A 21250-nucleotide genomic window follows, 5' to 3' on the forward strand; every position below is an offset into this window, starting at 1 on the left:
TACTTCAGTGAAAGTCTAAAAGTATTTGGTTTTAAACACACTTAAATATCAAAAATAAATGTATTTGCTAAAATATACTTAATTATCAAAAGTAAAAGTATGTATAATAAAACATTCTGTATATTAAGCAAACCAGCTAGCACAATTTTCAAGTTTTTAAAAAATGTATGGATAGCCAGGGGCACACTCTAACACTCAGACATAATTTACAATCAAAGCATTTGTGTTTAGTGAGTCTGCCAGATCTGAGGCAGAAAGGATGACCAGGGATGTTCTCTTGATAAGTGTGCGAATTGGACAATTTTGTCTGTCCTGCTAAGCATTCAAAATGTATCGAGTACTTTTGGGTGTCAGGGAAAATGTATGGAGTAAAAAGTACATTATTTTCTTTCGGAATGTAATGAAGTAAAAGCAAAAGTTGTCAAATATAAATAGTTAAGTAAATTACATATACCCCCCCCCCTCAACTAAAGTAGTATTTTAAAGTATTTTTACTTAAGTACTTTACACTACTGGATTCTAATCATTTAAATCTATTTGAATCACAGAGGGTGGTTTTATGGAAACCTCTTTGCAGGGGTTATCCAGACAGACCTCAATATATCATGTGCAGCATCACCATCTGCTCGTTACCCAGGCTTTACTAGATGTGGGAATTGTACCATTGTTTTGTTTTCCTTGTTTGAGTCAATTGTCATCTCATTAACATGTAAATATAGAGCTTATGAAACATGGCAGAGCAAGAGGGAGAGAAGCATCATACAATATGGGGAGGGAGGGGAGGGGGCTACTGTAATGAAAGAGAAAGTGGGAGATGAGGGGGAGAAAGATTGAGAGAGAGAGAGCCAAAGTGTTTTCCCAGAACAGTGACACTTACTTCACAGCCACAAGTGCTCTCCCCTTTCAGCAAGGTGATGTCCTTGGACTGCGCCTCTCCTAGCTGGCCGCCACCCTCTCAACACACAATCCATGCCACTCCTCTGTTCTCCTCTTAAGTACGCAAGTTTACATTTATTTTCATGAATCTTGCCCTGGAGGCAGAACTGAATTCCACTAGATGGGCCAGCTGCAAAGTCTAATTTTCTATATCGTAAAAATCCATAAAAACAAAAATGTGCTTTTTTTGTCTTAGGTTAGGGTTAGGCATTAGGGTTAGCAGTGTGGTTAAGGTTAGGTTTAAAACCAGATTTTATGACTTTGTGGCTGTGCCAGCTAGTGACCACTCTGCAGAGCTGCCTCCAGGGCAAGATTCATGACAATAAATGCCAACCAGCCTTGAATACACCTCTCATCTCCTCCATTCTCTTCAGATCTTATTGTCGTCCCTTCATTTTAGGGACACTCTCAGAGCATCCCAAACATACACCTCCATTGGAGTGTGGTGAAGCAGCTGTCTTCATAAGAGCAGTTCTAAGTGTTGTTTCTCTTCTCATTTCATGTCTTTGGTTTGAGAGCCCTCTCTGACCTTTACAAGGTCTTTACACAGTGTTGAGCTCATCACCTCCCTTGTCATCCATTTATTGTTCCCTAATCTCCCCCATTGCTTTTGTTGCTTCCCATTTCCCAGTGATAACTGTTACCAGAGATGGTCTCTGAGTGTGACTGAAAAAAAAATCAATGGAGGGTCTGGAACGGGAATGAGATCCTGCCTCTGTACTTTGAGTGATGACAATCCTCCCAGGCCCAGCCTCCTTTTGCTGTATCACCTGGCCTCTCATTGGTCCACACGGAGGGAAGTCCACAGCACAGCCCTCTTCATTAGAACAGTCTGTGTGAGAACAGAGTCTATAGGGAGCCTGTCTCAACAAGGGCTCCAGATCAGAGAGATGTAGAAGGAGTCAGGGAGGAATCACAACCAATTATTTGCTCAATTTAAAGCCCCAGTTTGAAATATGTTGAATATGTTGTTCAATGTTTTCATGGAGATATGGATATGCCATGTTCACTCACATGGGCATCTGCATCTAGTCAGTGGTGGATGGTTCTCTTAGCCAACATCAAAGTATTGCCACAAGAGGAAATGTCCGTCAATTTAAACATCATCTCTACATGCATGGGTTCTTTTCAGTAGAGATTGGCTACTCTGTAGATATATGCATCACTGACGAGTCACAGACAAACACTCTTTCAGTTAAACATACTGACTGCAACTTCTATCTACGTGACTAAATCCCATCAGTTAACAGTGTTGGGGAGTAGTGAACTACATGTAGTTCAACTAGTAATTAACTACATGTTGTAGTAGCTTGGTGGTAGTTGAACTAAATTCAAATCTAGGTAGTGTTTTCAGTTGTTCATAACTTTGTGTTTGCTGTGTAGCGGTATAGCTAACTACTGGAACTACACACTACTTTTACAATATAATATAGGTGATGTAGGCCTTTTCTTTTTCGGGCATCAGACCTGCCTAATTCTCACTTGAAACGCCGTTTTTGTGTTTAGTAGACTAAATGACACATTCTGTTGACATACCATTGTTCCTGTTCCCAAGAAAGCTAAGGTAACTGAGCTAAATGACTACCGCCCCGTAGCACTCACTTCCATCATCATGAAGTGCTTTGAGAGACTAGTCAAGGACCATATCACCTCCACCCTACCTGACACCCTAGACCCACTCCAATTTGCATACCACCCCAATAGGTCCACAGATGACGTAATCACACTGCCCTAACCCATCTGGACAAGAGGAATAGCTATGTAAGAATGCTGTTCATCGATTACAGCTCAGCATTTAACACCATAGTACCCTCCAAACTCGTCATTAAGCTCGAGACCCTGGGTCTCGACCCCGCCCTATGCAACTGGGTCCTGGACTTCCTGACGGGCCGCCCCCAGGTGGTGAGGGTAGGTAACAACATCTCCACCCTGCTGATCCTCAACACTGGGTCCCCACAAGGGTGCGTTCTCAGCCCTCCTATACTCCCTGTTCACCCATGACTGTGTGGCCATGCACGCCTCCAACTCAATCATCAAGTTTGCAGACGACACTACAGTGGTAGGCTTGATTACCAACAACGACGAGACGGCCTACAGGGAGGAGGTGAGGGCCCTCGGAGTGTGGTGTCAGGGAAATAACCTCGCACTCAATGTCAACAAAACAAAAGAGATGATCGTGGACTTCAGGAAACTGCAGAGGGAGCACACCCTATCCACATCAAAAGGGACAGCAGTGGAGAAGGTGGAAAGTTCCTCGGTGTACACATCACAGACAAACTGAAATGGTCCACCCACACAGACAGCATGGTGAGGAAGGTGCAGCAGCGCCTCTTCAACCTCAGGAGGCTGAAGAAATTCAGCTTGTCACCAAAAACACTCACAAACTTTTACAGATGCACAATCGAGAGCATCCTGTCGGGCTGTATCACCGCCTGGTACGGCAACTGCTCTGCCCACAACCGGAAGGCTCTCCAGAGGGTAGTGAGGTCTGCACAACGCATCACCGGGTGCAAACTACCTGCCCTCCAGGACACCTATACCACCCGATGTCACAGGAAGGCCAAAAAGATCATCAAGGACAACAACCACCCGAGCCACTGCCTGTTCACCCCGTTAACATCCAGAAGGCGAGGTCAGTACAGGTGCATCAAAGCTGGGACCGAGAGACTGAAAAGCAGCTTCTATCTCAAGGCCATCAGACTGTTAAACAGCCATCACTAACATTGAGTGGCTGCTGCCAACATACTGACTCAAATCTCTAGCCACTTTAATAATTAAAAATTGGATGTAATAAATGTATCACTACCCACTTTAAACAATGCCACTTTATATGTTTACATACCCTACATTACTCATCTCATATGTATATACTGTACTCTATACCATCTACTGCATCTTGCCATCCTGATGTAATGTATCACTAGCCACCTTAAACAATGCTGCTTTATATGTTTTCATACCCTACAATACTCATCTCATATGTATATACTGTACTCTATACCATCAACTGCATCCTGCCTATGCCGTTCGGCCATCGCTCATCCATATATTTTTATGTACATATTCTTATTCATTCCTTTACACTTGTGTGTACAAGGTAGTTGTTGTGGAATTGGTAGATTACCTGTTAGATATTACTGCATGGTCGGAACTAGAAGCACAAGCATTTCGCTACACTCGCATTAACATCTGCTAACCATGTGTATGTGAAAAATACAATTTGATTTGATTTATCACCCAAATGTGATCTGTTCTTGCAATTCGTAGTCTATGACGTTTCAGATATGCATATGATCATTTTTCACGAGGGAGGTTAGATGTAGTGAACTACTTTTTTAAAGTAACTATATTTTTATTACGGGTAGCTTTAGTTTAGCTTAGCTTCTTCCAGTGTGAAGTAGCTTGGTCAACTATATTTTCAGAGTAGCCTCCCCGACACCGTCAACGAACTGGTACAGAGCATCTTTCACTCTGATGGACCTCCGAGAAACTGACAAAGCAGCGTGGCAGGTTAGACCAACCCCAGCGGAGGGGAGAGTTCCATGTCACGATCAGGAATGGACACCTGGGGGATTGATGACAGCCCTTAGCTCCTCTATTAGACACACGGTGGATGAATATTACTGCTCTGCTGCTGAGATAAGTCCCCGGTGGATTGACACAGTACTCGTTTGCTGGTTTTGCATGGAGCCCATGGGGTGTAGGAGAGCACTCCTGAGTAGTCGGCAGCTGGGTGTGCACTGCGTTCTGAGACTGTCTTTGTTGTCACTGTGGTCTTTGTGGGGAAAGCTGCACTCGGTGGGCTGAAAAAGGGATAGGGACTCGGATCTGCTGACACGGTGCACGAAGACTGCCTGCCTGATACAAAACACCTCTAGCAGAGATGCACTTTTCTCCTTTCCTACACGTTTCTAGTTTCCATTGACTTTTCCCCTCTATTTCTCTCTCTCTCTCTCTCTCTCTCTCTCTCTCTCTCTCTCTCTCTCTAACACACATACGCTCATGTATACATATACACATGCATGCCGTATGCACGCACGGAAGCGCGCACACATTCATTCTGAGTGATCGATTAGGTTTATCTCACCCGTGCTTTGGCCTTGTTTATCTGCAGAGGAAGTGTGGAGCAGGAGAGACTGTGGAGTACACTCTCATAGAGGATGGAAGGTGTGTTCTCCCTCACTGTCTACACATACCTCTGCCTCTCTCTCTCTCTCCCTCCCTCCCATCCCTGCCTGTTCTTCTGTTTCCCCCACTATGTCCTTCCATGGATGTGGTGTGACCAGGGGAACTTTCTCCTCCTTCCATTTCACCCCTTACTCCCGCCACTCTCCAGCAGCCATAATGACAAACATTTATTTAATACGAGCTGGTGGGAAAATGAGATTTAGGGCGTGGACAGTGAGAGAGGAAAATGGAGAGAGAGAGAGAGCGTGTGAGAGGGGAAAATGGAGAGCGAGAGAAAGACGGTGAGAGGAAGAAAGAAAGAAATGAGAGTGAGGGAGAGCGAGAGGAAAATGGAGAGAGCGAAAAAAGAAGTGCAAATAGAGCGAGAGACAGCGACACACAAAGAGAGCGTATCTCACTGAGCCCTGAGGCTGTGTAGTAGAATCATAGAGAAGCGGGGTGAGTCATCATTCCTGTCATCTTCATCACCACAGCTAATGACATCCAGTCTGAATGAGAAGATGATGATGAGGAGGATGATGATGATGATGATGATATGAACAAAAGGTCATCTAGTAGGCTAACCATTTTAACTTTATACTCCTCATTACAGTGTCTCTGCTAAAGGAGAGAGTGTTAACCAACCAGACCAACATGCCTCAGAATGAACATGCTTCTGTTGTGGGTGAAGCGTTGACTCAGCAATGGGCCTTCCACTAGCCCTCCAGTCCTTGTTCTTTGATGTCATCCTCCTTCTGTAGAGTGAGCACCGATGGGAGACATTTGCCTAGACATATGCTCTCTCTACCTCTCTCTGCTCTCCCCTGCTCTGCCTTAAGTGATCTGGGGTGTTTATGGAGGAACACTTGGCTGCCTGAAACCCGGAGGGGGAGGCTGGGAGTGTGCGTCTCCCCCCTCCCTGAGCTCCACTTTGGGCTTTCTGCATTTCAACAAAACATCTGACTCTGTCAGAACCAGTTAATCACGGCTGGGTCTTTAACACGCTCTGGTCCTCTCACGGTGCATTGGAGTGAGTGTGGTCTGGTGTCTGTGAGAAGCTATCCGATACATCATAGCTATTACTTTAGAGTTGTCTGGAGACTCTGGACACGTGTCTATGTGCATTGCATACGTGGTAATAAATATGCACACATATGCTTCGTCATCGATGGACAAATGCATGAACTCGTGTCATAATGGGTATTGTCAGATATGTATCACAGCTATTCCGTTGAGATTCCTGTCCCTGCCGTCGACTGGAAGAGGCTTAGAAATGAAGTTCCTTCAATCCATTGGTTCTGAACCAGTTATCCAGCAGACCTGTCATTGGGTCTCTCTCTCTGAGCCTGACATTCTCTGGTTTCCTGTCTAAGAGGAAGCCCAGCTGGGGAAATCACTAAATCAGCTGCTGATTGGCACACTGATGGAGACCATTTGGAAGCCAACGTTGCTGGAGGAAATTAAATTACAGTCACAATTTGTTGCCTTCTTTTTTTTCTCCACAACAGCTTAAGGGATGAATAAGATGGAGAGACGATGCAGTGTGTGTGTGTGTGTGTGTGTGTGTGTGTGTTAGGGCTGCACAATCGAATTCACATCGAAATCGCAATATTGTCATGTGCAATAGGCCGATCCATATCGCAAGAGATCCATGCAATATTTTGAAATGTCACTCAGTCGCTTGTAACGTTCGTTTTGATAGATTACTCCGTTTATCGTTTATCTCCCTCTCTCGACTTTAGGGTTGCAAAAGGAGGGTATGTTACTGTTCACTTTTTATGTTTACCAGTAAACTACCAGAACTTTGGTAACTTTATTTCATGTTTTAATCACATGACATCTAGTGGCCTATTTGGCCATGACATGGCTGTAATTATCTCTGGCCCTCTGATAAATAAAAACATTTGAATGGCAAAGCTGTAAAAATGATCCTAAACATAAACCATGAACTTAGTGAATTCCTGAATTCTGTTGGTGTTTTAATATGAGGGTATGAAATATCCTTTTATATATGTTTAACACACTTTCATTCATCCAGTACAGTCTATGATGCTGCGGCAGCATGGGGGCCTTGGTAGGACATTGTAGAAGAGCTGTTGCATGGAGGTCTGCTTAGCGCTGTGGCCCACTGGAGAGCCCTATTATCTGTGCTGTGCACCACTGTGCTCACAACAACCTCCATATTCTGGTGACGTAGGAGATGGAGAGAGAGACAGAGAAGGATGGAGAGAGAGAGAGAGAGAGAGAGAGCAGGGATGGGAAGAGTAAAACAGAGGGAACAAGTGAGAAAGATAGATGGGAAGAGAAAGACAAAGGAACAGAGAGGGATGGAGGGAGAAAGAGAGAGAAGGGAGAGAGAGGGGGATGGAGAGGGAGCGAGATAATCAATGAGTTGACAAGCCCATCCCTCTCCAGCGTCAGCAGCCGAGGAGAGCAGTGTTTATTCCACAGTAACAATGGATTCTGTTTCAGAGATCACTCAGTACATAACCCATCATCAGAGAGGTTTAGAACTGCTAGATTACATGTCGCGTGCTGACTGAGTACATACTGTAAACGGATACATATCTCCACATCAACCAACCAGACAACACATTTAGACATGTTGTGTCCTATGTACTGGAAGTGGTCTTCACTGTACTTGACAGCCCTGATTCTCTCCTCTAGGGCCTTATTACCATGTTAGAAGACATGTAAATGTTTCACCTCATTGTGCTTCTATTCAGCCACTTTAGTACACCAATCAACACACAGCGCACAACAATAAGGCTTTTATTTTCCGTATGAATCAGACAACTCATTAGGCAGTAATGAACTAACTCCTTTGTTGCTCTTCTTGTTTGGGGGGGGGAGGTTGGGAGCGTGGGGAGTGAACACACACACACACACACACACACACACACACACACACACACTCCCACACACACACCACCCGGCTATCCTGTAGTCCCACTCCAATTATGGCAGCATCTCACCCGGGAAAGGAGCCCACTTACACAGCATTCACTTGATAAATAATTGACTGTTTATGCGAGTGTTTTGTTTGTAAATACACTTTTGGTGTCTGATTAATTGTTTTCTAGACATATTCATTTGCTAAATTTGATTAGCTTTTTTAATTCATCATTTATTAGCTGAACACTCTCTGGCAATTAGGCAACACTAGAATTATGAAGGGTTTCTGTCAAACCCAGATTTGTTACGCATGAGGAAACACACACACACACACACACACACACACTGACACAGGGCACCAGGTGGTAGCTCCCATGTGCTAACCTGTTTGCTCTAGTGGGTTAGGGACAGGGTTATATGGTGTGGAGAAGCTTCCACTGAAGCAGACAACCTGTTAGCTTCTGTGTCAGTGAGATGTCAGGCAAGCTTTCAGGTAATATACTGTAGTACATCAGGGTTGTAGAGGTCTTCTCTCTTTAGTGAGAACTGAATGGGGCTTTTTTTTTCTTTCTCCGTCACTCAAGAGAGGCTGCTCTGCATCCTCACAGTTCACACCTGATATTAATCCCCGGCACATTCACTCTGCCCAAGTCTTTGGGTGGCCATCAACCTCTCCGACCAACCATGCACAGACAGGAAATCACACAGCAAATGCACATGCGATCCTTTCAGAGAGGCACAAAGGTGTGTTTCTATAATTGAGGAGGAAATGAACAACTGTGACATTTTTTCCCTAGAGTTGTAATGAGAGGAAGTGTGCTTAATTCCTTCCTTTACATACAAGACAGGCAGCCCTGGACTCACCCCGGGAGACTGAGAGCAGGACAGTCAGCATTAGCGTTGTCGTGGGGAGGGCTACAAGGCCCGCAGAGGAGAGAGAGTGGTGCTAGGCTGCTGCACGTGTGCCAAATGTGAGTCTGCCTGCCAATTTGTGGGGATACTGGCAAGTGCAGCGCAGGCTGAATCCTTGACATGGGGAGATGAATTATTGAAACATTGCTCGCCGTTGTGTAGGGGGCGGATCGAGAGATTCCTTGTACTTGAGGCATTCCAAGACGCTTAAAATATTGACGGGTGTGTACTGTGTTTGGATGTTGTTGCTTATTGGGCTCTACAAAAATACGATATAGCAATATATTCTACAGATTTTAGAATGGGATTTAACAGACAGTATTGAAGAAGGGAATAGTAATTCTCACGCTTCATTTGCGAACCGTGTTAATGCATTTGCTTATTTGACGCTTACTCTGTGCAATGCGTAAGTCAATAGATGGTCTGCAAATAATTTCCCCAAGTATTTAGAAACAACCTGACAAACGAAGCGAGAGAGAGAGAGAAAGTAAAGTATATTATGGGCCATGTTTTACCCTCAGCCAAGACCGTGACTTTTTGGGGGGCCCTCCGAGAGAGCCTAGCAACCTTCGCTCTCTCTGAGGCTCGTTCAGATTCTGCACACATGCCCGACTCAGTTACCAGTGTGCTCCATTGTGCTACAAAGTGGTTTGCTATGATAGAACAACAATTTGAGGGTCATGTTGGTGAGCAGGGGGGTGACTTGGCAGGGGGCGTTGTTGTCAGCGTTTGACTTCCTGTGACGCCCGGCGCCGAAATGAGGGCAATGAATGTTAAACGGAGCCATTGAAATGGTCTCTCATCAAATCTGTGTGCAGCGTCTCCGTTCGATGGCATTGGAGGGGTTGGTGGCACCGAGCGCCACTGTCTCCAGAAACACCTTGCTGCTTCGCCTCCGCATCCAGCTGTGATGCTTATATCTAAATAAAGATGTTCATAAACACGGCATTGTGCAGAGTTCAGTGCGTTTGAGCAATATTGCATTATAGGCATCACAACAACTGGGGTGTGTTCCAGTTAAAGCGTCTAAGTGCTTGAGGCAAAATGTACAGAAAGGGGAGAGTAGCGAAAACTGTTCCAGTTGAATTGCAGTGTGTGCAGTACACAAGACTATAATCAATGCACAACCGCTCTCTGTATTTGAAGTGATGTAGAATATTTTAACAATAAGGTCATGTTCTTCTGTTGAACAAGAAAGTGCTTTCTTTGGAGAGGATGACGGTATGTGAACGCCTTTCTCTTTCCTCGCGATAGAGGTCTGCTCAGCAACATACTAAGTAGAATGTGTGTTTTGTTTTTCTTGTGTCTGATCACATTTCCTCAGTTATTTCTATTTTCCTTAATCACTCTCTCTTGTTAAAAAATGACAAAAGTCTGTATGGCAGCTTGAGAGCTTGCATGTTGTGTTCTAATCGTTGTATTCTCTCTTTCTCCCTCTATCTCCCCTCCCTCCCTCTCCCTTCTCTCTCTCCCTCCCTCCCTCCCTCTCTCTTCTCTCTCTTCGCGCTCCCTCCCTCTCTCCCTGACAGACACCACCCTGTCGAGTGAACGTGGTAAGTACTGCAGAGCCACGTTTCCCTGATTTTAGAGACGGCTGATTTGACTGAGCCAGATTGGAGATGTTTGTGTGGCTGAGTGTGCAAAGAGTCATCTCAGATGTTTGTCTCAGGGGGAGTTTGATGCCATGAGCACAGAACGTCGTTTGCGTCAGCCGCGAAGCTATTTTCCTCTTCACCACATTTCATATCACAGAAATGTTGGAAAGGGAAAAACATCTACCCAATGTAATTACCAAAACAGCATCACTGGACCCATGTGGCCAATCAGAGTTTGAATTTGGCATATATTGTATATATTCACTCTGTCCTATTTAGCCAATTGGCCCTCTGTGTCTCTAATGATATCATATTTATAGTAGCCTGCTGTATCTCCTGCCCACTGTCTATTTGTCTTCATACAGCTGACTATAATGGGCTTCAGTTCATCTCCACATGGCCCATAGTAGGAGCAGATGAACCACATCTTCTCCAGAGCCTGTCTCTCGATTTTCATTTTGCATTTGACTCCCCACGTAGGCTTCCTCTGTGCTGCTGTTTCGTGCTTGGAGGAGCATGGTGATCACCCATTTCCACTCAAATCAAGATCTAAAATCATCTGAGGTACGGTCCGTACGGTCTATGTACGGACTGTAATAAGAGCCTATTGAGTCTGGACCGGTCTACCTGCAGATCCCAGGGACCAGGCAGGCATGCATAAAACACCTGTGCCCTACTGTGGTGCAGTCTGTTGCATCTGCTTAGAGCTGCCTTCTCTCACTCTGCAAACAGCCTCAGACAGCCTGGCTGCGTTATCAGAGATGGGTTTAGGACGGGTACGGGTGAACAGACAAAGCAGCAATGATAAAGCTTTGTGTTTGAAGGATGTATGCACAGGTCTTTGATGTGTGGGGGAAACCACATTCTGTCAATGCACCAGCATTTGTCTGTGGAACTCATACAGTATGTGCATCCCATGAATGGTCAAATCATACCCTGCAGGTTGAGGTGACATTGGTGGGGATATATGGAGGGAAATATTGTAGTGCTCGTAAATGTGACGTGGAATTATTATTTATTATTAGTAAGTAGTAATAAGGTGTCATGCTAGCCATGTCATCTCTGAGAGGGGGAGGAAGGGGACAGGGCATGCATTCTCTCTTGCCTTTCCATCACCCATCACTACTAGGTCCTATGTTGGGAAATCATGACGACATGTGAATGCTATTTCAGAAGGGGGGGAAGTGTGAAGTAAGTAATGAAAGGCAGATGAAACAGTGAGATGAGGGAGAGTTAGTGCAAGGTCTCTGTGCCCTTGCTCCTTTGTACACTGCTGCTAGGGGGCAGTGGGGGGGGGGGCTTATCACAGTTTATAATGACTAAAGCACATACCCTACCACAGACTCTTATCCGGGCAATAATTGGGCAAACGATCAGAATTGGGCTGCATTTGTGAACGCAGCCATTGTGTGTAATAAAAATAAAAAAGGGGGTTACAGTCACCCCCCCATTCGCCCTGTCCTCAAAAAGGCTCTTTCAGCCCCGTGTTCTGGTGTGCCAGATAGCACCCTCAATGTCAAGTGGCTGGGAGCTTTCTCTCTCGGCTTAATTGTCTGTACCTGAGACAGGATGCCTAGGTGTAATTGCGATAAGAGAAAATGCTGTGCCTGGCTGGTTTTAGTGCCTTTATCTGTAATCTCCGGATTGATTATGGTTTTTCTGCCAGTCAAGCAAATTGTTCAGCCCCATCAACTGTACTGGAAACTGCCTTAACTGTGTCAGGACCAAATAGGGGAGCAGAACACATCGGCAAACCCATAAAATATGGAGCCATATATTGCTTATTGCAATACAAAACAGCCAAGAGGCTACATTTATTCTCCTCTCAGTACCTGTATGTTCTCTAAGTGCTTGATGTTCAGTTATAAAGGCCATACAGTACATTTGAGATACATTATAAATTCCTTAGTAATTGCCTTTTATTTGGAGAGTAACGCAAGGGATGTTGAACACTGCAAATATTCTTTCCCGGCTGATGCAGTACATGAATGTAACATTACGACTATAGCTACTGTTCTCTGACGGAGGGAAACGATGTACAACATACTATGGGGAGTCGCACTCTTGCGACTTCAGTTGAAAGATCTACAATCACGCCTGACAAGGCCATTGAAATCCTCGCCCACTGAAAACCCCAGAATCCACAGGTGACACATACTAGATACGCTCACACACAAAAAACACAATTGCATATTGACCACACACATACACTCACACACACTTTCACACTCTTCACAGACACTGCTGCTACTCTGTTTATTATCTATCCTGATTGCCTAGTCACATTTACCCCTACCTACATGTACATAGTTACTACTTCCTTTGACATTTTATGCAAATTCTTCTTACTTTTTAACTATGCATTGTTGGGAAAGGGCTCATAAGTAAGCTTTTCACGGTAAACTCTATACCTGTTGTATTCAGCGCATGTGACAAGTACAATTTGACTTTGTTTGAAAAGCAACTCCGTGGTGGGGAGGCAGGAATAGCCAGTAGTAGCTATCTTGCCTCGGCTAGTTAGCTAACCCCGCTAGCATGTTATAGAACGCGTGTTAGCTAGCCTGGTCTTGAAAGTCTACATAGGAGCAGATTGCCAAAGTGGGACGCGCACCCTTCTGAGAAGAGAGTCAAGCGGTGCTCAAACAAGGACGACACAGGTGGCAGGGGGATACACACAGAACCTGGTCGCCTTCTGTCTTCGAGTAGCCTCCCGTTACCGGAGACCGAGCACACATGAGCCAGGAGACATTTGACCCGACCAATGACCCAAATCGTCTCTGCGTCCCACAACTCAGACTGAGGTACGGGCACCCGGGAGAGGAAGCCCGGGAAACACCTAAAGAATGCTACACGATTGTCAAGAGAACATGCGCCACGGACTAGTAGGAGAACAGTGCCAGCTGTCCCCTAGTCTCGCAAACAAACTGATTCGAGCGAGGGCAGCCTTGAGCATGCACCGACCTGAGATATACAAGACAACCAACTTGAGTTACTTTTAATTCATTGGGGCATTGTAGTGAACCCGAACCCAGCTTGTTAGCCTTTGTCATTTCGGTCACGTTAGCCATCTTACTTATTGCTAAAGCCAGGCCAAGCAATTAAAATAATTGTCTAATCGTTCGTGGTTAGGAAACATATGAGAACTAGACAAACTTCAGCACACAACGACCAGAGGTGAGCATGCTCTACCACCAAGGGACAGTTTAGTTGGCGCAACTTAAGACAGTCTCATGTTCCAATTGTTTGTTCCTGTTCAAACCGAGGTGAAGAGCGGAATATTTGAAGGAATGAATCCGAGCCTCACGCTTAACACCTGTAGAAGGTAGGGCCTCCAGAGAGGCGTGGATTTCATTGGCCTTGTCAGGCGGGATTGTAGATCCTTTGAGAGTGCGACTCCACATATTATGTTGTACCGAAGTTGACTGACCGAAAGGGGACTATCCATTTTCAAAATTAAACAGTATTGTGTCGTGATTAAAGGTGTTGCTGTATTGCACCGATTTTCCCCAAGGCTCCCTGCTTAATTCTTTATGTATCCTTGAGAGCAATGTGGAATCATTTGAACACAGAAACTCTCTTTCATCAGCTCCTCAACAGCCTTGAAAGTGCTGTTCTTCTTACTGTAGCTTTGAGTAGCGGTTTGGGCTGAAAGAGCAGCTAATGGGCTGAGAAATGTCTGTAAACCTACTGCAAAAACATAAGCTAATGTCTGCAGACACACTGCAACAACACAATGTCCAGGAGCCAATGCACTGAAAGGAGAAAACCCCTGGTCCTGTTTTACCTTCATGTCTCAGGAAGGCCATTTCTGTCAGCCTAATTGAGGCGCTGCTGTTCTCTCCAAGTGGCCTGCTGAAATAGCCTTACTGCCTGCTGGAGGGTACTACAGTATCTCCAGGTTGCTGGCTCAGGGCCCCGCTGTGAAAAACAGGTTGGTGGATCTCTAATACAGCTCTCCAGTGATCTGAAAGTACTATATCTACCTCCAGAACTCCAGAGCAGAGTGCAGGGATTTTTTTTTATATACACACTTTTAACACACACATGTTCTAAATGCACACTGTAATGACACTCTTTAAATGTTATTTTGGTTTGAACATTTCGCAGTGCATATCTCACACTGACTATGGGTTTGTGTGGGCTGTCTTTTGACACTCTCCAAGCAGAGGATACATTGCTTGATCTTTTGCGCAGGCTTTCTCTGAAATGTGCTGGATTGGGAGGCCTTCTGCCCCTCTTCCCCCTCAATGCCAATTAAAAGTGTTTTTTTTTTTCATGCATGATTTGGAGCTCCTGAAGACAGTTGAAGTGAAGTCACTCAAGACATATGGCAGATGGTTACCCAGCTAGCACATAATGTTCTGAGAACCATATGTTTCTTAGAGGTTGGTGAGAGCATGGTTGTCCTATGGTTATTTTGCATATAACCTTGCCACAACGTTCTGGGAATGGTGCAGGATACCCAGCTAGCACATAACATTCTGAGAACCATATGTTTTGTAGGTGGGAATTTCAGTACTTTCGCATAACGCTTTATACAGGTTTCCTCATGGCTCTTTTTAAAGTATTATTCTCAGAAGGTTAAGAAACAATGTTCTTCTGTGGGAATTTCAGTACATCAGCATAATGTTTTCTGCAGGTTTCCTCAAGGTTCTATTTAAAGTTATGTTCTCAGAACATTAAGAAAACTTTCCATAAAACACATTAGTAACGTTCAAAGAACGTTCCAAGAATGTTACTTAAAAACATATTCCAGGGGTAGGCAACCCTGGCCCTGGAGTTACGCAGTTTTAGATTTCATCGACCAGGAAGACCAGGTGTGTTAAATTTAGGCAATCACTGAACTGATCAATTAGTTAAGTTGGTCAGGTCTGGTGCCTAGTTCAAAAAAATCCTGCAGTACCTGCTGCACTCCAGGAACAGGGTTTCCTACCCCTACATTCCATTCTCAGCATCAACAAAACTCTCTCTATCCTCGATCTTGTTAAGTGTCTTCAGGTGTTGGCCGCGCCCACTAATTTGCCACACCTGATCTTAATGAGTGCCTGTTTCCCAGGGTCTGTTTGAACAGACTAAAATGAACAGCTTTGTATGAGCTAAAAAAAAAACAAGCATAGCATGCTAGCTCCATCCTGGTGGTGCAGTGGACTAATTCAATGGAGAGGGAGCCGAAGATCATAGGTTTGAATCTCACTGATGCCATGCCACAATAAAAAAAAATGTGTTTGCATGATTAATGCCTAAGCAAATTCATTTCCATGTGTCCTATCTGAGCTTGGAGTTCAAAGCAGTTAAACTAAGCTGTTCTCAGAATGTTATTTAATTACCTTCAAATAACCTATAATTTCTGTTCTCAGAACGTTAATAAAACCTCCTCGGAAAACTTTCAGGAACCATAGTAAAATGTTCTTAGAACCTCCCTGTAACCTAACAATTAATGTTCCTTGAACAGGTGAAATTTTCACTTCCATCCCCAGAACGTTAAAAAAAAAAAAATAATAATGTTTTACCGGTCAGGAAACTTATGGCTTCATTCCCAGAACCAATGGGAAACCAAAAATCTACGTTCCCATAACTTCTAAGGAACCAAATGTGCTAGCTGGGTATGCTTGGAATTTGCAAATAGAAATGACAAAAAGTAAAGCACCTACTTCCAGCCCAATTTAAAATGTAACCTAGTTAAATAAAGGTTAAATAAATAATATGTAACATACTGTCAAACCTCAAGCCATAGCTTCTTCAGAGGCATAAGATATGGTGCTGAAAATGCCATATAGGTTTTCCACCCATCAATCCCCCTATTAAAGTATTGAGACAATACAAAGCATTTCTACGAGAAAAGCTGCAGCGTCAACTTGATCCCATAGCTTAGACCTCAGCTCTGGGTCCTCACTGAAAAGGGATCAGCTGTACTATGGGTCCATTGACAAAGACAGGAGACTCAAAGAGAGGTGAGACACATGAAGAGAAAGCCTAATGGCTGCAAGCTTCAACATCCCAGCGGGCTGGCAGTATTAAACAGGACCCAGAGAAGTTTGATCAGTTTTCCAAGCAGTGGGTAAACCCCTATTTTTATTCAGATGAGAGAGGACAGGAGACCGGGAGGACTAGGGCGTTCTCTCAGCCATGTGGATTTGTCTCTAGGTTCAAATCATAAAGAGAGATCACACACAAACCAGAAACACAACAAATCCTCCACAGTGGCTATTCCTATATGCACTATATTCATGTGAATATAAAACCAATTTCCCCTCATCAGTAGTGTAAAGTACTTATGTCAAAATACTTTAAAGTACTACTTAAGTAGTTTTTTGGGGTATCTGTACTTTACTAATTATATTTACTTTTACTTCACTACATTCCTAAAGAAAATAAGGTACTTTTTACTCCGTACATTTTCCCTGACACCCAAAAGTACTCCTTACATTTTGAATGCTTAGCAGGACAGGAAAATGTTCCAATTCATGCATTTATCAAGAAAACATCCCTGCTCAAATCTCAATGTTAACACCTTTAATTTCCTCCCCTCCCTTTTGTCTCCCACTATGATCCGATCTCCCTCTCATCCTGTCCTCCTCTCTTCCTTCTCCTCCTCCTCTCTTCTCCCACCCTGAATCATTTGAAAGGCACTGTAGCATTACGGGCCCACTGAGACGGCCTCATCCAGGCAAATCCCTACTCAAATTAAAGTGTAGAGACATTATTAAACCCAATCGCTCCTTGTAGTTCCCCACCAGTTAAATTACAACCTTTCCCCTCCTGCTCATGTCTCTAGAACAAAAATAACCCCCTTTTTATGACCCTCTTTTCCCACCACGATCGAGCGGAGCAACGGAACGTAGAGCTGTAAAGCCATGTCGTTTCCCTGGATTGGGTGTGGAATTATGATGTGTTTGGGAGGAGCTGCCACTCATGGGAGGCAGGCCCTGCTAGAGGCTGGCTCATGATCGGCATCGAGTTTCACTAACACAAAGAGGATTAAGTTCCCCAATTTGAAAAGCTTATTTTTCCACACACTTCGCCTCGACACTCCAGCTTGTCAGAGGCATCCACAATCCTCCACGTTTGCTTTCATGTTTGAACGTTCCGAAGCAATTTCTCTGCTTTACCATAAATTCTCCTGCTTCTCGATGCTTTTGTCTGTCAAATGGGTAAAGCAGCGGGAGTGCTTTCCCTGTCAATCAAAACTCCTGCTCAGTGTGTTCCCTATACTCACAGATTACTGCTCTGCTGTATGCTGCGGAGGTGTTTGACTGCGTGTGTCTGCAACTGCTCTACTGTTGTTTGTGTAATCTGTCATTTATTTGACATTACAGTGAGGGCTGCGTTCATGCAGTGCATGTCAGGGTCCTAGCTGTCCGAAGCTGAGAGGACTGGGGCCCGTGACGACTGGAGCCCTCCCGCCATGGTCTAATATCACATTCATTGACCCTAAATTGACACATTAATGTCAGTTAAACTGCACTAATACATCATTTTCATTCTTAAGAAAATATGTAGAACAGGAAGTCTCAGAGGGACATGTTCTATTACAATAAATAACATGGATTTTTAGTTACTGCTCCATTTCACTTAATCTTGAAGGCTTTGTCACCAAAAATAGAATCAGAATTCTAATGATGTTAAACGTTTTTAAATAGTACTATGTTAAAAATAGAAGTAGGCTTGTGAAATGCTGCTGGCTGCAGTCACCGCAAATCCGGGTTGATTCTAGAAAAACATCCTGCATCTTAATTCGGCTCCTGTGAAGTCTGAGAGACAGTATTCTCCTCACCTTCGTCTGCCTTTTCTCTCCCCAGTCACACACAACTAGCAGCATCACACCATTCTGCCTGAATTATCATCGCCATTTTCGGCAATCCTCATTTCTGAAAGCGGCCTCACCGCTGCATCGTATTGTACAGGCAGGCAGCAGGCTACCATATGACACACAGGACGATCACGGTGATATAATGTGACCAGAGCTCCAATCTGATTATAGAGATGAGCCTTATGAGTTTGATGTTTATCATGTTCTCTGAATTATACCACTTTCACCAAAGGGGTGAATCTGCAGTATGTGAGCGTATTTTTTAATGTTCTGGATTGAACTCAATGTACTGAAGATGATGACAGATTATAGAGCACTCCACTTCTTTCGCTCCACTGTCAAGATCATGAAAAAAGCCAGTGATGAGAACATGTCATTTGGCAGGATGGTTGCTAGGCATTATGTCAGGTAGTTTTGGATGCCAAGCAGGAGTAAAGTAGAACACTCTGAATGTTTGACCTCTCCTTTATCACAGTGGTTGTATAAAATATTTCCTCCCTCCCTCCCTCCCTCCCTCCCTCCCTCCCTCCCTCCCTCTTGGCCTGTTCTGTAATAGCAGTGGAATGATCCTGGAGGAATCCAACATTAATCAGCTGCTGTTTTTGTAAGGCAGGCAGGGTGATGGCTGCATTGACCCCCTTCCTCTCCTCCCACCTGGTCTTCCTCCAGATGTTAATGTGGCTGCCTAGGCCTACCCCTGCAGGTGGAGGGGCATGTGTGCCAGGGCAGCCAGGAGTGGCAGGGCCAACCTCTTAAACAGCGAGCTGGTCTGTGGTATTGTCCGTGCTGTGGTTTGTTCTGATACACTGCTGCTCTTAGAGGAAGGACCTCCACCGTACATCATCCTGACCCCCTTCCTGTCCCTGGTCTCTCACAGTCCAACGCTGTTTAATAGACGAGTTGACGCTCATAACTAGGGTGACGTATGCTACACTACATTACATTAGCTCTATGATCAGCTATAGGGGGATATTGCCATTGAGATGGTGACCGGAGGTTCACTTGTCCAGATAATACAAAATTCTATGTGCTATTAGATGTCACATTTTTATGGTGAATGGAAAATATCATATAATACATCTAGATGTAATACAGCATAGATCTACCTTAATTGTCACTTTGGTAAGTACCTTCTCTGAAGCCTACTGCAGTTAGTGGTTCAACTAAGGCCAGAGCAGAGAGAGCAATTACAGCCATTCTGTTTCTGCGTCCTGGCGTCGTGGAGGAGAAATGCTCCCTCCCACGCTAGGTGAGGAGGATGGCGAGCGCTGTGTGAAGAGTTAGCTGTAAGACGAGGTGTGTGTCAAGGCTCTAAAGGTGGCGCTAAGTGTGAAGTCGTTGATGTTACAGGATCCCACACTGAGTCACGCAACCCTGTAGCCCAGTTGATTGTGTGGCGTTCCTGCCTCAGCTACTCTCTCTGTCAGAAGGTCTTTCACATGCACTGGGGGGATAGTGAGAGGAGAAGCTCCCCTGACACTAGTATGCCTCAGGGTTTCCATGCGTGTTTCATTTGTTGCTGAGAGGTGCAGGAACGATCACACATGGCACTCTGTGTTATGCTGTATGGCCGTGTTTCTCACGTGCTAGTCTCGGTTGCTCTGCTGCTGAGAGCGATACAAACGTTCACCATTCTGAGCACAGAAGGCATTCCAACAACTTTTTTACTCTCTTAATATTTTAACATAATCCGTAAACGGTAACGTGCAGCGGCAGCGTTGTTGTACGTTTGGGGAGAGCTTAAATGGTACCTCAAGGCTTAAGATACAATAGGTTTGAGCTATCATTAGGTTTGAGCCATCATTAGGTTTGAGCCATCATTAGGTTTGAGCCATCATTAGGTTTGCTCATTGCCTTTTTTGCAAACTACTGCCCATGCACACAAACATATTTTTCTGAGAACTGGCACCATCTACAGTACTTGTGACTGGAGTCTGTAGTACCACTCGCTCGCCTTAATGTCCTCAGGGGATCTCCCAGCATGCATCAGAACCAGGAAGAGTGTAGCTCCTCCCAGTCAGCGAGTATATTAAGTTACTATCTCTACAGCTCTGGTTGAGCGTTACAGTTAAAATCAAAATGAATTTGTCAAATGCTTCGTAGACGAACAGTGAAATCATTTCCCAACAATGCAGAGTAAAGATAAGATAAAAAGAAAAAAAAAAACACACACACACACACACACACACACACACACACACACACACACAAAAAGCGAATTCAAATAATCAAAGCTTGATTATTTATTTTAATCTGCTGTGTAGTGCTAGAGCAAAAACTGAAATGTGCACCCAGGGGGGGCCCCCCAGGCCCCCCTCTAGTTGCACAGGTGACATGCTGGTAGAAATGAGGTAAAATGGATTTCAGTTTTCCTGCATTAATATCACTGGCTACTAGGAGCACTGGTGCATGATGGGTAGGAGTTAGTGAAGCCCTGTTAAACAGTACAGTACGTCTCCTCAATGTCATGAATTTTAAAGAACAGATAATGAACCCCAAGGGCCCTTATTCAGCATAACTGTGCTTAATAAGGACATTGAAAACCTATACCCTCTGTGTTTAATAATCACAAATAGCTCAAGATGAATATCTTACACCCTTACACCCTTATTGCTTGACTGAGTGGTGGTCTGCTTTATATCCATGGGGAAATAGGGAAATCAGCACAAAAGTATTCGCCCCGGTTTAACTCTAGAGATGCGTCTGTCCTTAAACGCACCAAAAGAGGCATTTTGAGACCAATTTTACGGAGCCGGAGGTGGGCCCAAACTCTTCTGTTGTAAGTGGCCCTGACAGCCCAGCTATAGAAGTTACCATTACAGGACATACCCTCCTGGGAGATGTTCCCCTGAGATGTGAGCAGGCTCCTCTGCTCTCCAGTCTGTGTGTTGGTCCCTCAGGTGTCTGGTGGAGAGAAAGGTCTAGTCGATGCTAT

General features: G+C 44.5%; 1 protein-coding gene across 4 annotated transcripts in view; it reads left to right on the plus strand.

The window, feature by feature from the left end:
- LOC106582912 (cadherin-4) overlaps positions 1-21250 on the plus strand; it is a 260714-nt gene that overhangs the window by 129753 nt on the left and 109711 nt on the right. For 3 of the 4 annotated variants that reach the window (XM_014166534.2, XM_014166535.2, XM_045705822.1), the window contains exon 3: positions 10440-10463. The exons of the other annotated variant lie outside the window; for it this stretch is intronic. In XM_014166534.2, the coding sequence (XP_014022009.2) occupies positions 10440-10463 (24 nt within the window). The remainder of the gene's footprint in view (positions 1-10439; positions 10464-21250) is intronic. 4 annotated transcript variants of the gene reach the window in all.

This window comes from Salmo salar, chromosome ssa22 (genome assembly GCF_905237065.1).
Source record: "Salmo salar chromosome ssa22, Ssal_v3.1, whole genome shotgun sequence".
Lineage (NCBI taxonomy): Eukaryota > Metazoa > Chordata > Actinopteri > Salmoniformes > Salmonidae > Salmo > Salmo salar.